Source organism: Falco punctatus (assembly GCF_963210335.1).
Source record: "Falco punctatus genome assembly, chromosome: 17".
Taxonomy (NCBI): domain Eukaryota; kingdom Metazoa; phylum Chordata; class Aves; order Falconiformes; family Falconidae; genus Falco; species Falco punctatus.
In genome coordinates this window covers 6,022,758-6,036,704 of record NC_137597.1, presented here as the reverse complement: position 1 = coordinate 6,036,704, position 13,947 = coordinate 6,022,758, and the positions used below count along the sequence as shown (strand labels likewise).

The window sequence follows — 13,947 nt, the reverse complement described above, 5'->3', positions numbered from 1 at the left end:
AGCTTCAAAATATAAGGCATCCACTGTTGGTCTTAGACCTCTGCTTAAGCCCACCTGGCAGTGGAGAGGAGAAAAGCATCTCCTCCTAGAAACGCTCTGTGTTTCTAAATCCACTTGGCGTTACTAAATCCACTTGGTGTTTCTAAATCCGCCTTGCAACAGGTGCTGAACTGCAGCGCCGCAGCCCCAGCGTCACCGCGGCACATCCCCGACGGGGGCTCACCGGCTCGTGGCAACGCATTCACAGCACAGGCTGGTAACAGATCACCGTGCCACAGATCGCCATGCCACAGATCACCGTGCCAAGGATCTCCCAGGCGAGAAGGGATGGAGGCAGGGAAGGGTTACCTCTAGTGTGGGTGACTAACACTAATGAAACCCAAGGAGGAGAGAGCAGGAGAAAAAGCAGATCGGGTAAGGAAAACAAGAAAATCCCGACAGCCCCAAGCCCTCTTGCTTGGAGGAACCTTCCTCCAGCCCAGCTCAGTTCACAGCCAGAGAAACCAGCATCGCTTCCTGCGTATTAGGTAAATAGGGCCCAATACATACCAGCTTCATCAACAGGCAGTTTGTAACTTTTGCATTGTATTTTTCGATTTTCTGTTTGATCTCCTGGATGGTCGGAGGCTCGCGTTTTTCTTCTTCTACTGTTTGTGTTACATTCTGAAATCAGAAGAGACAGGCTTCAGCTGTTGGATGTGTTGGGTAACGCTGCACCTGCTCTGCTCTCCTTTTTCTTAGGAAACACAGGAACAAAGAGCCTGTGCAGATCCTGAGCTCACGCTGGCAGCGATGGTGCAGGTGGAGATGGTCCGTACGGCCAAGAGGCTGAATGTGCACGATGCCACATCCCTGCCCCAAACCACCTCTGTACACCAGTAACAGCCAGTGGAGGGTAACCCAAACCCCACCAGTTAGTGGGATGCAGGGGCACAGAACAGTAAAGATGTCCCAATACAAACCAGGGCAAAGAATCCAGCCTCCAAAACCTGTTTAAAAAAAAAAAACAACAGGGAAAAAAAAAGCCACCTGCACCTGCTGAGCATTGCTCTGCTTCTTACAATGTCATTGTGGGGGGGAATAAAAATCACATCCTATTCCTAGTATCCATGGCTCTGCCTACCCAAGCCAGGCACCCCCTTAAAAACCTGGGGTGCTTCTCAACCAGCTTCCAGCAGGCTCACCCAAGCAACACCTGAAGTTAAATCCCTGCTGGACCGCTCCTCACTGCTCTTGTCCAAAGCTTTGGAAGTTATAGCTCGAAGCAGTAAAATCGCACAAGCAGCAAGCTGGCTGTGTGATTAATAAGTCAGTCACTGCAAACCCAGTCCAGGCATCCCAGCCTGTGTCAGAAACCACTCAGCGTCGGCCCGCGCGTGGGCTTGCTGGGAGGACGACGGCGGCTGCTGCTCACCCAGGTCTGTGGGAATTTCCTCATGGGTGGCCAAGCGACAGATTGGGCACGTAGGTGGGTTTTACATGCAGGTCAGATGTGGAAATGTCACTAATGAATAACAGGAAAACATGATCCTATAGCAGAGAGGCAGCTTGTGGGAGCTTCCCAAATGCAGCCCAGGGTTTGGAGTGTTTGAGCCGCAAGGCAACGGCTGGGCTTGTGTAACGTGCCGGAGCAGAGCCCAGCGCTGCCGGCAGCACGGGCTGAGCCGAGCTGGGACGGGGGGCAGAGGCCAGCCCAGGAGGATGCTGCCATGGGGTCGGAGCGGCTGCAAGACCTGCACAAGAGGGGAGCAGGACCATAGTGCCCATTACTGGCTGTCTAAAACAGGAAAAGGACAGTGCTTTCTGCAGAAGAGCCAGGGCACGCATCTTGGGGCTATGCTGGAGCAAAACGTGCAAAGCACCGCTGCACCCTGCCCACCCCTGTGCCCCACTGCTCCCACACGGCCCCAAGGAGAGCTCTCTGGCCACCATCGAATGGCATCAAAAGCAGGTGACATGGCTCATAGCAATGTTTGTGGGACGCCAGCCGTCTTCCTCCAGGGACATGTGAGATGGAAAGAGCAGGAGCAGTGCTGGGGGAGCCGGCCGGCAGGCTCTGGCTAGGCACCGGCACCATGCAGTCGCAGATGGTTTTCTGCGGGGAAGGTTTGCAGCAGCCTGGAGCCAGAGCCTGAGCCACGCTCCCACCTCCCATCTGCCCAAGCGCCGCCGCACAGGCTGCCAAGGCCCACGGACACCCTGCAAACAAAATGTCAGGATGCGATCCTCCATCGTGGCCGGCGTGACAGCAGAGCCCAGGTGCTGCAGGAACACACGAACCAGCGAGCTCTTCTCCGAAAACCTGCTAGAAAGCAGGAAAGGACGTGCCAGTACATATGGGCAGGGATTTTGTGTGTTCCCACCCTAAGAGTTCCAAGTGCAGCCCCAGCAGGTGCAGAGCCCCTCGAGGCTCCTGGGGCTGTCCCTGAGTGCTGGTGCTTTGCCTGCATCATGCAGGAGGAGCAAGGAGGGGAGGGAAACCCAGAGCACAAAATTAAAGATACCAAGCCACAGCCATGCCCCCAGGATGCAGCAAGTGCTTCTGGGGACACCCCCCTGCATCCCATCCCTGGGGACTACGGCAACAAGCACGAAGCAGGTATTTGGGACAAAGCACCTGCTCACCTGCAGCATCCATCTAGAACAGTCTGTTGCAGAGTTAATGGCTCCTATAATCCAGAGATGGAAGCAAGGACTTGTGTGACCCTGAAGTAAACTGCAAATCACAAGTAGGCTAAGAAAATCTATTCTAAAAAAAAAATTAAAATACAGGGAGCTGAACTAACCCAGGAGCTCCCAGCTGCACGATAAAGCCCAGCAGCCACGTTTGGGTCTCCTCATGGGAAACAACCTGCTGCAAGGACAGGACCGCAGCGACCGCACAGCAGCTCCCAGCCTGCGGGGCCACGGGGCTGAGCAGCGTTCCCCGTGAGGTACCACCCCTGAACTCCTGCCCAGAGCACGGCTCCCACTAGGGATGCCAGTCACGGCAAACCCCGCTGCCAGATGCAAACCAGCAGCAAGAATTGCAGCCTGCAGCAATACCTGCTCTTCACTTCTTTGCTGGAGCTCTTCACCAGCCGCTGCCTCGCCAGCAGCAGGACACGGGTCCAACAGTGGCATCCAAGGAGCTTCGATGACTTTATTGCCACAAGACCACTGGAAACTCCCTAAACGAGGCTCATCTCGTGGTTCAAGGTCTGACACCACTGTATTAGCCTGGGCTACCCAAAGCCCTTCAGTGGAGGGGCTTTCCACCCAGCCGGGAGAGCAGGTCTCCTCGAAAGCATAGCCTTCAGCATCCCAGACCTGGACCTGCTGCAAACAAGCCTGCGTGCATCTTGGGCTATGCTCACTGGGCTGGATTTCCCAGCGCCGCGCTCTGCTGCCTTTCCATAACTCACCACCTTCCCCAGAGACAGGCTGGGAATACATTTTGCCAGCGCTGCCTGAAACAGCGAGCAGCGCTCCCATATTTTATATGGGCTCGCTCAGAAGTTAGCATTAGCGGAGAGCAGAAAGCGTGAAGGGATGTGCTATCAAGGCCAGTAAGGCTCAGAATGAAAATTGTAACCTCTAAGAAGGAAAAAAAGAAAAGCAAAAAGCAAAAAAAAAGAGCAAGATTTCAGAGCAAAGCCTGCCTCTTCCCAGGCAGTCCCACAGCACACACGACAAGGATGCAGCAAGCTGTAAATAAGCCAGCATTGCCCAAGGCTAGCTGTGGTATTTCTTTTAGGTGCAGAATCAAGCACAGGACAGACTGAAAATCTGGTTGCAATCTGGCAAGACCTACAGTCCTGGGAGTCGAGAGCCCCAAATTTATCATCAAGCAATTCCCAAGTGAGAGTTCACAATTTCTGCTTGAGACTGGCAAACAGTACGAGATCTCTTGAAACACCACTCTGGAGCAGTAACCCAGCAGAGGAACGTTGACTTTGTATTACAGTCTCCTCCTTGTTCAGTGCCTTAAGAAAATAAAAGCGAAGCATAAGAATATATAAGAATATAAGAACTGCATATAAACAACCACTTATCACAACGCCAACTTCCACTGCACAATCCGTCAGTCTTTAGGTGCATGCTTTGCTGCAATCTCTTGACTGCAATAGGTCTTACATGGCTGCACACAGGTGCTGAGCTGGTGCAGGAGTCTTTAAAAATAATGCCAAGGGTAGAGATTTTCAAAAGTAAGAAAAGAAAAGAGGGGGGGTTAGGGATGAAAAAATGACCAGAAACTTCCCTTTTAAGTTAACGGAAGATGTGCACTCAGAAACTCCACTTCGTCATGTCACGTGTTTCACAGCGCTGGGGACAGGCACAGCCGTGCTGCCACCCACCAGGGCTGGCCCCCACCCCAGTCGTAGCAGGAGACCCCTCAGCACCATCCCCTCCTGCATGCAAAGAGACTTGTAGCTGCACCTCACAGCTGCAGGGGTAAGGCATGCCACGCACGTACGCTGCACTTCACCCACGGCACAAACACAACCCGGTGCAGATCAGCATCCATCCAGACACGCATGGCAAAAGCAAACAGAGCGGCTCAGTCCATCCCTGTCACTGCAATTTGCTTCTCCCCAGTGGGGCACATCCCTCCCCTCTTGTGACGGTTCCAGCTGAGGAAAACAGCGTGTGCCAGCTATTAAGAGCTTTCGGAGCAGCTCGTGCGCTGATGCCACCCGGTTTCCATGGAGGACGCACGGTGCACCCAGGACCGCAGGAGCCTGGGGTGGTGATGGTCCCCTGGGCGTCACAGCAGGCACAAGGCAGGCACTAATTGCTTCATGCTCCAGGGAACCTAAATCACTCGCAGCAGGAGGAGCGGGCAGCCCAGCTCGGGAACACGGTGCTGGTGGCAGAACATCACAGGTCTCACACTGCGTCCCCACGCAACTCCAACAACAAACCGCTGCCCAGCCCCTGGCATCCTGCCTTCCCCCGTGTGCATCTTGGCAGACAGATGTACCGGCTGGTCTCTCAGCTTGCTCAGCCCCCCAACACCCCCAGCACACCCCAATCCTTGCAAAACACTCGTACTCCTCCAGCCAGGCACAGGGCAGACCGTGCTGCAGAGCCCTGTGCCTTCCCAGCACCCCCACAGCAGTGTGACCCTGCTGAGGCATCCATAGCTGCCCTGCTGCTGCTCCAGGAGGTTGAATTTTGCTCCCGGGAGCAGGAATCAGCCGACACCTGGGATATGCTGCTGTGGCAGGAGGGCAGTTGTGCCCCTCTCGCCTGCTGCTCCTGCATGACAGCGCTGGGGGAGGCAGGAGGCAGCTCAGTTCCCACCTGCACCAAAGTTTTGCCAAACCTCTGCCGCCTTCTGCCCATCCCGCAGCTTCGTGATGCTCAGAGCCTAATCTGGGAAAACACTGGGAAAGAAACACTGCCCCTAATTTCTGTATTTGCCACATCTATTTGTTTTGATTAACCCAAACATAAACCAAAGCATTCACAGACACCAGGATCGTACTGCACACAGGAGCGTACCAGCACCCGCTGCTCAGCCAGCCCGGCCAAGCCCTGAGAGCAGCACAGCACCCCCGGCACGACGAGCCTTCGTCTGCTGCTGGGAGAGTCAACACCCTGGTGTCGGGATTGCCCCAAGGACACAGGGTTCCAACCCTTGGCCATCACACCTCTGACAGTTCACACGATGGTGCAGCCACAGCTCCAGGTAACAGGTTGTTCTCTCCCCTTCCATGCGCCATTATAATTGATAAAAGAAACCCTGCATTAGGACAATTTGACAACTACGGGTTTTAGCAGCTGTATTATGTTCTCTTAGGGTCATTTATTAAGTCATCTTCCCACCCAGGGTGGAATTAATTTGCTTTCATTAATCTCCCAGTGTCAGTGACAGATGGTTTAACTGTTTCCACTGCAGCACAATTTAAAGCATGCAGAGAGCAACCAAACTGCTCTGGAAAACAAACCCAGCGACCCTGCACAGGGCTCCCGGCTCCACCAGCAGCTGAGACCCAGCCACGGATTTAAAGATGCATCTCTGAAACAGAAGGTTGTGTGTATGGCAGAAACCAGCCCGGCACTCCCAGGTACTTTATCCCTTGTACGTCAACTGTGGTGCAAAAACCAAACCAGAAGTTACCACTTCCACAGTGCTCTAAGTGGGCTTGAAATGTAGCTAGGCCAGCTCTTGCAGCCGCTTTGATTTTAAAAGGAAAACTGCAAAGCACTGTGAGAGTCAGCTGGACCAGCACTGCCACAAAACACTGCCAGCGCTGCGAAAAACAATTTGTTTCCCCCCCCAGGGATGGCACGGGAGCAATCCTACTGCACCAGCCTGTCCCAGCTCACCTTCCCCCTACACCCTCAGACTCCAGGAAAAGAAAGTTTTAATCATCTCTCTGTGCAGCGACCCCGCTGTGGGGCTGACAAGCACCGTGCACAGGGCAGTGCCCGGATAAAACCCGAGGGACCCGCTCAGTCCGTGGCCAAGCGGCGAGGCTGCCGGAGCAGAGCTAACACACCCAGCTGGCTGTCCCGTGGGACCCAGCGCGGTGCTATCCTGACTCTGGCAGCTATTTAGGGTCCGGGGAGCCCTGTGAGACCATAAAGGTGGCTCCGAGGGTCCCCCCTTCACCTCTCCTTGCCGTTCATGGCAGTGATGCTCTGGCACGGCTCTGAGCTCCCCGGAGTGACCACAGCATCCATCCCCAACCCTCTGCATGCTCCATGGCTCAAGACTCTGCTTTTCTGTTTTATAAACCAGAACCTGCCTGCAAGCAGGACCTGCACCAGCCCAGCAGCACCAGCACCACAGCTGGGGGACCCTGGGAAAAGAAGCGCTGCTCCTTCCATCACACATGATTAGATCAGCTACTTCTTGCTCTTCAGAAATGTACCCGGACCTCCGGTTTTGCAAAGTTTCTGGTGCAGAATATGCAATTCTGCCTGAAGGAAGAAAAACAGAAGCTATTAACCATAAACCGTTGCCACATTTCCTGTTGTACCAGGACAGGATGAAACAAGCTGTTAACAAAACAAGAGCTCGGTAGCTCTGCCTGCACCTAAACTCTGGCAACCGCTGCTGGACCGGTGGCTCTCCTGGCTGGAACCCAGGGAAGAGCCACCCCCTGGGGATGGCCTGGCTGCATGGCACGACATCTGCCTGCCAGCCTGCAAAACCAGCACGTTCCTGTCGCCTCCATCGTGCCACCCTCACGTGCAACTGGCAGGAAAGCGATGGCCAGCCTGGAGCTCCAGGGTGCTCCTACTCCTGCCCCGTTAGAAACCTGATGCAGAACGCTGCACGGTCACGGATGCCAGAGGTTAACTACCACTCCGCCCGCTGGCATCATTTAAACTCAGCGGGCAGCGTGTTTACCGTCCCCTATGAAACCGCCATAAAGTAACTTGCAGACAGCCGTGGCCCACAGCGAGACAGCCACCCACGTGCTGCGCAGGATCAGCCCGGTGGCCTGGGGTACCCGCAGCAGCACAGAGGGATGAACCCCGCCGCGTCCTCTCCCTGCCCATCACAGCCCACTGCACACAGGCTCCCCTTCCGTAACCTACATTATTTCTCAGTGGTAGGAAACAGCGATTGTAATAAATGACTTGAGCCTCATCTGGCACTTGGGCTAATGCTCGGCAGGATAAAGGCTGCCCAGAGCAGTGCCTGGGAAGCGGTGGGTGGCTGCGATGCACAATGCCCATCGCCCCCAGCGAGTTAGCCACACCGGCCTCCCCTTTGCAATCTACTACTCATCTAATGAGCCATGAGCTTGTAACAGGCTATTATGGGGGAGGTAAAAAACCCATGGGCCATCATGACTACGGTGACATGCTCTCAAAAGAGTGATTCTAAGCCAAGAAAGGCAACAACAAAGCCTCTGTGGCAGATTTTTTCTATTCTTGGAGGGGTTTTTATTTCATTGGTTTGTCAGGAGGGATGTGCTCCACGTCCAGCTGGCGAGCATCCTTCCTACAGCCTCTCACCTTGCAGAAGTCAACCCTCAATTTAAAAACCTTTTTAAAACAAGCAAAGGCAGCAGCTCACATCGGGCCTCTGTGTTGGGAATAAGAGCTCTAGGTGGGACACGGGAGCTTTCCGACACTGCAGAGGGGACGGTGCCCCCTCCCCACGGCTCCCCATCCCACCGCAGCCCCAGTCGGCACCAAGGAGCCGGGGCACGGTTACAGCTTGGATGCGCAGCTCAGGAGGAGGAAGATGGGCAGCTCACAAACCGTGGCTCTGCTAACCATAAAACGAGGCATGGAAAGGCACCATAGATAGAAAGGCTGAGTGTGCACTTCCACGGGACACTCCTTGGAGCAAGGGCTGCTTCCCTGAAGCCACAAACCAGCCTCAGAGACACTATCCCTGGCCCCTCTCTCCCAGCCAATTTTCCTCACCAGCTATTTAGTTAATGAATTTGAACAGCAGAACGGTGGAGATGGATTTGGCCCAACATCACCACATTCTTGGCAATGACTGTCTTATCTAGAGCAGGAGCAGCCAAGTCCTCCCTGGTGTGCACGGGCACAGGTCCATCGCCATTTACATCAGCAATGCTGTGACAACTGGCATCCCCAAAAACACAGCCCAAGCTCTCCCTTTGGCTCCTGTGTTTGGATTGCAAGAGTATTTCAAAGACCTGCTCCGAAGCGATTTTACGCCTCAGGGCATCAATCCTCAATTCTTCTGCTTATTAAGGAAAGATTTGCCTTAAAACATCAGAAAACAAAACCTGGAGAAATGCAGCTAAGTGCTGCTCACCGGGGAGCTGCAGTTTGGAGGAGCATCACCAGCTCATGCCCTGTGACCACCACCACACTGCAGCACAAAGGACCGGAGGGAAATGTGAACACTTCAAATTTGAGCCAGAAAGATGAGAACCGGCAGCTCAGAACTGTAAATCCAGCTGCAGCAGGGAGCAGTGGTGGCTGGGGGCAGCGGGGCTGGGGCAGCACCACACAGCCCCATCACAGTCACCGGAGAGATGGGTCATCTCTGCTGGTGCACAGCTCTCCATCACTGCCCCTTCACCGCGCGCCCCCGTGGCTCACAGCATTACATGGGGAAAGGATCCCCTGCTCAAGCGCAGACAGGCGGGGAGAACAATCATGGAACAGATCTGGGGGAAAAAAAAAAAAAAGAAGAAAAAAAAAAAAGAAACCCCAACATATTTCACTCCCTTTGAGAAATTCAAGTGAGATGCTGCGGTTTACTTTGGGGTTCAGAGGAAAACGCAAAAGACAGGAGAGCAGTGCATCGCTGGAGAAGGGGAGAAGGATTGTTGCTGCATTTCAGAGGTTAGAGGCAAGTGAAGAGGGGCTCGGTGTTTTGATTGCCATGGAGATTTCACTTAGAAACCGTTTTTCCTGCCACATCCCTGCTCGGCAGCGAGAACTGAGCAGGTCCTCCCAGAGAGCTCCATCTCAGGGGGCCTGGGCTGGACAGGACCCCATGGGTGCTCAGCCACCCCACTCTGTGTGCACAGACCAGCCTGGTGAGACCCCGGCCTGGATCAAGGAGGCTGGGTGGATCAAAGGGATCTGTTGATCCTCAGCAGCAGATATTGGGGGACCAATCACAGCCTTAAAGAGCCAGGAAAAGCCCCCTCCCCCCTGGCAGAAGAGGTGCCCTGGGCCACCCCAGGCTGTGCCAGACCCCCTGCAGACCTGCCTCCCCTCTGGAATGACTCTGTTCTCCCACACTTTGGAGACGACAGGCCAAGGACAGGACCCTGCGCTGGTCCCTCAGCTCTGGCTCCTTCTGCATCGCACCAGGCAGAGCGATGCTCCCTTTGCCCACCCAGCGCAGGCAACGTGAACGCTGACGGTTACCTGCAACCCACGAACTGGCACAGATGCTGCACCTGATGGCCAGCCACTTCTGGGACTTGGTTTCTCCAAGTTTGGACGGGATCTTGGGGACCACCTCATCCAGCCCCCGGCTGGGTTTCGAGCACCTCCAGGGATACAGTCCCCATCACAGGTACCACTGCACACTGCCACCGTGGAGGGCACAAAGAGAGGGAGCAAACAGCCGTGGGGCCAAAACACCGCTGCGTGTCCTGCATCTCCCCGTGCCCAAGCTCACGTAACTCCCCGCCGGCCACCCCCTCCCACACAGCAACCCCCCCCATGGTGGTCTCTGCTGGGAGCTCCAGATCCACCAGCACCTGGTAGCATAGCAACACCACCCGTGCATCCCACCATCCCACCACCACCACCACCTCCACAGCCTCCCTCCTCTTCAGCAGGGAAGGCTTTTGCTTGCTGGGTTACCCCAGCTCACCTTGTTCAGGGCCTCCTAAGCCAGGAGCTGGTCCCATCATCCCCATCCCTAAATGCCACCCTGGATCCCACCCTGGGTGAAACTACATTCCTGTTTCTCATGATTCCTACAGTCCCTCTCATGTTTTCTGTCCTTGGACAGAAACGTGCCCCTTTCCCCTGATCCAGCCCTCCCGGCAGCCACTGATGCAGGACTCAGAAGAGCAATCTGGCAGAGTTTTAAGCCATCGTGCTCCAGGCAGAAGCCACTGAAGCCACTCGGCTGAAGAGTCACAAAAATGCCAAGTAATAGATCTCCTGGAATGAGGTCACATCTGAGATGTAAAAGGGTTCTTTTCTAATGAAGAGTGATTGCACTGATGGTTCTGAAAATAAAAAGGAATTACAGAATTCCTAGAAAGAGGCTCTTCAGACTAATACAGTTACATCAATCAGAAAAATTGTTTCTCTATTCACAGCAATCAAATCCCACTCTATTGTTTTAAATGGTGGGAGGCCTCCATGTCCCCACCTACCCCACCTACAGCACGTTTCCTCTACAGAGATTGTTTCCTAGGTCTTTTAAGACATTCATCCCCAAGTTACCCGTATTTAGCTTATTCCTGCCCATGCTCACGGGCTGGTGCCTGCTGCTGCTGCAGCGCTGACCACACTGTGCATCCTGGGCTCGGGAATCATTCCTGGGCATCTAGGATCAGAGGAATGTTGCTGTTCCCCAGCGCACCCGGCAGCCTAACTCACTTTTGGGACCAAGCTGATGTTTTCTGCCCACGGCCAGGAGCAGGTACTGTACTTGGTGGTGAAAAGCAATGCTGTTGGCACACGCTGCCCTTGCAGCGATGGAAATATTCCACACTCAATAACATCGCTCAAGAGAAGATGCCAAGCAAAAAAGTGGGGACAGGGAGTGAAGCATAACCCGGGGGGATGTCCACCCTGGGGCTGTGCCTGTCCCTGTCCCTCTGCTTTGCTGCCTGCTCCCCAGGAACATGCTCTCCTTGCTGCCCTCCACCTGCCATCCAGCCCAGCCTCACCACACCACTGCCTCCTCCTCCTCCTCCTCCCCACCATGCCCCATGCTCCTGCAGGACCTGCACCACCACCAGCATGCCACAAACCTCCCAAAATGTTCTCCCCTCGAGGCCTGAGGATGATTTCCACCTCTAGCCGGAGAAACCCAAGAAGGACCCACCTCCGCACACAGATCCTTTACACAACATCATCTGCTTAAAGAGCAAATGTGTGGGGTTTGGTTTTGGTTTTTTTTTTTCCTTCACACAGAGGAACCATTTCCTCCCCGTGACACCAAACCCCCAAAAGGCTCCATCTTCTCTAGCGGCCAGGAGGTCTGCCACCCATGCTGGCCACATCCAGGTGAGGAGCCAGCCAAAAAGGGGCTGCAGCAGCCCCTGACCCCTCTGCACAGGAGAGCTCCCGAGCACGAGCGTGATCAGGCTGATTTCGGAAGGTAGCTGAGGATCTGCAGTGCCCTGGCTCAAAAAGAACAGCATTAAACCGGCATGGAGCACAGCGCCTATTGCACTAACGCTGCGATCTTTCACATCTCCTACACAACTGAATCATCAAACGACATTTAAAAACCAGCAGTACGTGTCGGTTAATTATAGCAAGAGGGAGCTGCTGGCTAAAAGGGAATATCCCATGTTAAACCCAAGGGAGCATTTCTTCCAAGAAATTAAAATAATATCGCCAGTTGATTGGAACTCTCCCCCAGAGTAACTCCCCCCGCCAAGGGGAACAGCCCAGGTCGCCGGGAGAGCCCCCAGCACCCCGCGCTGCAGCAAGCTGAACCCCAAAGCACCTGCTGAGGATTGCAGCTCAGCAGCCTGGGGCGTGCAAATACAGCAGAGCCTGAGCAGAAGCGCCTCGGTGCTGATGGTTTACAGGGGAATTTCTAAGTAAAAAAGCTGCTCCCCGGGCCAGATCTCATCTCTGGGTGCCACAGGGCTCTGGTTCCTGAGCGAAACCCCCGCTTCCGCAGCGGCGCCTTCTCCTTTTATGCTCAGTTCTGGTTGGGGCCCCAAAGTTTATAGCAGGGATGTTTGTTGCTTTTTGGATTTTTTTTAAAAAATAAAACACTTTAAAAAGATGAAGCAGCTTTGTCAATGTTACTGATACAGAAATCTCATCCTGGGGTGCAACACTGGCCAGGCAAACACTCCCTCCTCCTCTAAGGCAGGTACATATGCACCCAAGCATCCAGAAAAGGACCAGATTCATCACTGTGTTAATAAATTTGCAGATTAATTTAGTCCTGTAACTTTCCCATCTCCCAGGTCCAATTTTCACCAGTGGTGCCTATTTTGCAAGGCCAAACCACAGGTCCCTGGCCAGCAGCCCGACCCATGGATGACAGCTAGCAGGGCTGCTGCCTGCCCCCCCCAAAGCTGAAAAAAACACACTTGGAGTTGGCTCCTCCGCCGTGGTTCCCCTGGGAAGGGGCCAAGCCGGCACGCTAAAGGTTGAGACATGGCTGAGAAAAATCTGCAGCCACACAGACCCGCTGCATGGAGTGGGGACCCTGGAAGAGGCGGACAGAGCCTTCCTCCCCGCCAGCGGCTCTGCCCTGACTCCAGCTGCAAGCTCATTTTGGCAGCACCTGCAGCCAAACGTGCAGGAACACTGACATCTCCCTTCACCAGCAACCCCCCCGCCGCCTCCCACCCAGCACAGCCCTTCTCACTAGTTTTTAAGCTGTTACCTTGGCAGGGACCTTGTTCGGCGTGCTCCGGAAGAAAGAGGTTTTTGCTGTGAAAAAGCAATCCTCGAGGTCTTCATCCAAGCTGCAGTACCCGCTGCTCATGGTCATCGAAGCCCAGCAAAGGTGAGAGGCTGAGCGTGCACGGGGCTCGCCGGGGGGCTCGGGGGGCCGGCGACCATCAGCGGTCCCTGCTCCGGCTCCCGCACCAGCAGCAAGCCCGCTCTCACATCCTCAGCTCGCCGGCGCTTATCTGCAATAGCTCCTTCTGCTCATCCTCCAGAGCCAGCGGAGCTATTTCTCTTTAACAGGCAGCCGTGCCGGCTAACCCTTCCCTCTCCTCCTCCACCCGCCTTCCTGCGCAGCAGCGCTGGGGCAGCATGGAAGGGGCCGAGCGGCGAGTTTGCTCCCACTCTTGGCACCCAGCTTCGCTCACCGCCCGCGGTCTGGTCCCACGGGCGCCCGCGCAGCATCGCCTCCCCTTCCTGCGCTCGCCCCGCGGCGCGCAGCCCTGCCACTTCCTCTTGCAAAATTTCTCACCCTGCTGCACACCAGGGCCCAGGCGCTGGGCTTGTCCCCGGGTACCCCCACACCTCCTCTGCTACCCAAAATCCATCGCCAGGGCAGGCTGGCCTCTTGCTCCTTCCCTGGCAGCGCAACCTGGAGAGCGGCGTTGCATCTGCTGTCCCAGGGAGGCAAACCCTGGACCGAGCCTGACCACGCTGGTGGTGGGGAAGGGGGGAGGCTGGCAAGGATGTGGCCTCAGACCCTCCTCAGGGGTGCTGGGAGCCCCTGGTCATCACGCTGCAGGAGGCAGTGGGTGCCTCTCTGCTCTGCAGCTAATTTTAGAGCAGTGGGAGTGATCGCAGCAGTGCTGGCACCCGGCTGAGGCAGCTTCGATTGCAGCCCAGGAAAAAGCCATTCAGCTCCTCAGTCCCGTTTGCAAGAAGCGCTCGCTCCAGACT

At 55.2% G+C, this 13,947-nt stretch overlaps 1 protein-coding gene across 5 annotated transcripts in view; it reads right to left on the bottom strand.

Moving 5' to 3' along the window:
• Positions 1-13,947, bottom strand: part of RASSF5 (Ras association domain family member 5) — a 33,101-nt gene that overhangs the window by 3,909 nt on the left and 15,245 nt on the right. For 3 of the 5 annotated variants that reach the window (XM_080367608.1, XM_080367610.1, XM_080367609.1), the window contains exon 3: positions 550-663. In XM_080367608.1, coding sequence (XP_080223734.1) covers positions 550-663 — 114 coding nt within the window. Of the gene's footprint in view, positions 1-549; positions 664-9,810; positions 10,046-12,985; positions 13,463-13,947 lie in introns of those variants that run through there. The other 2 variants (XM_080367611.1, XM_080367612.1) reach the window with 2 other exon arrangements.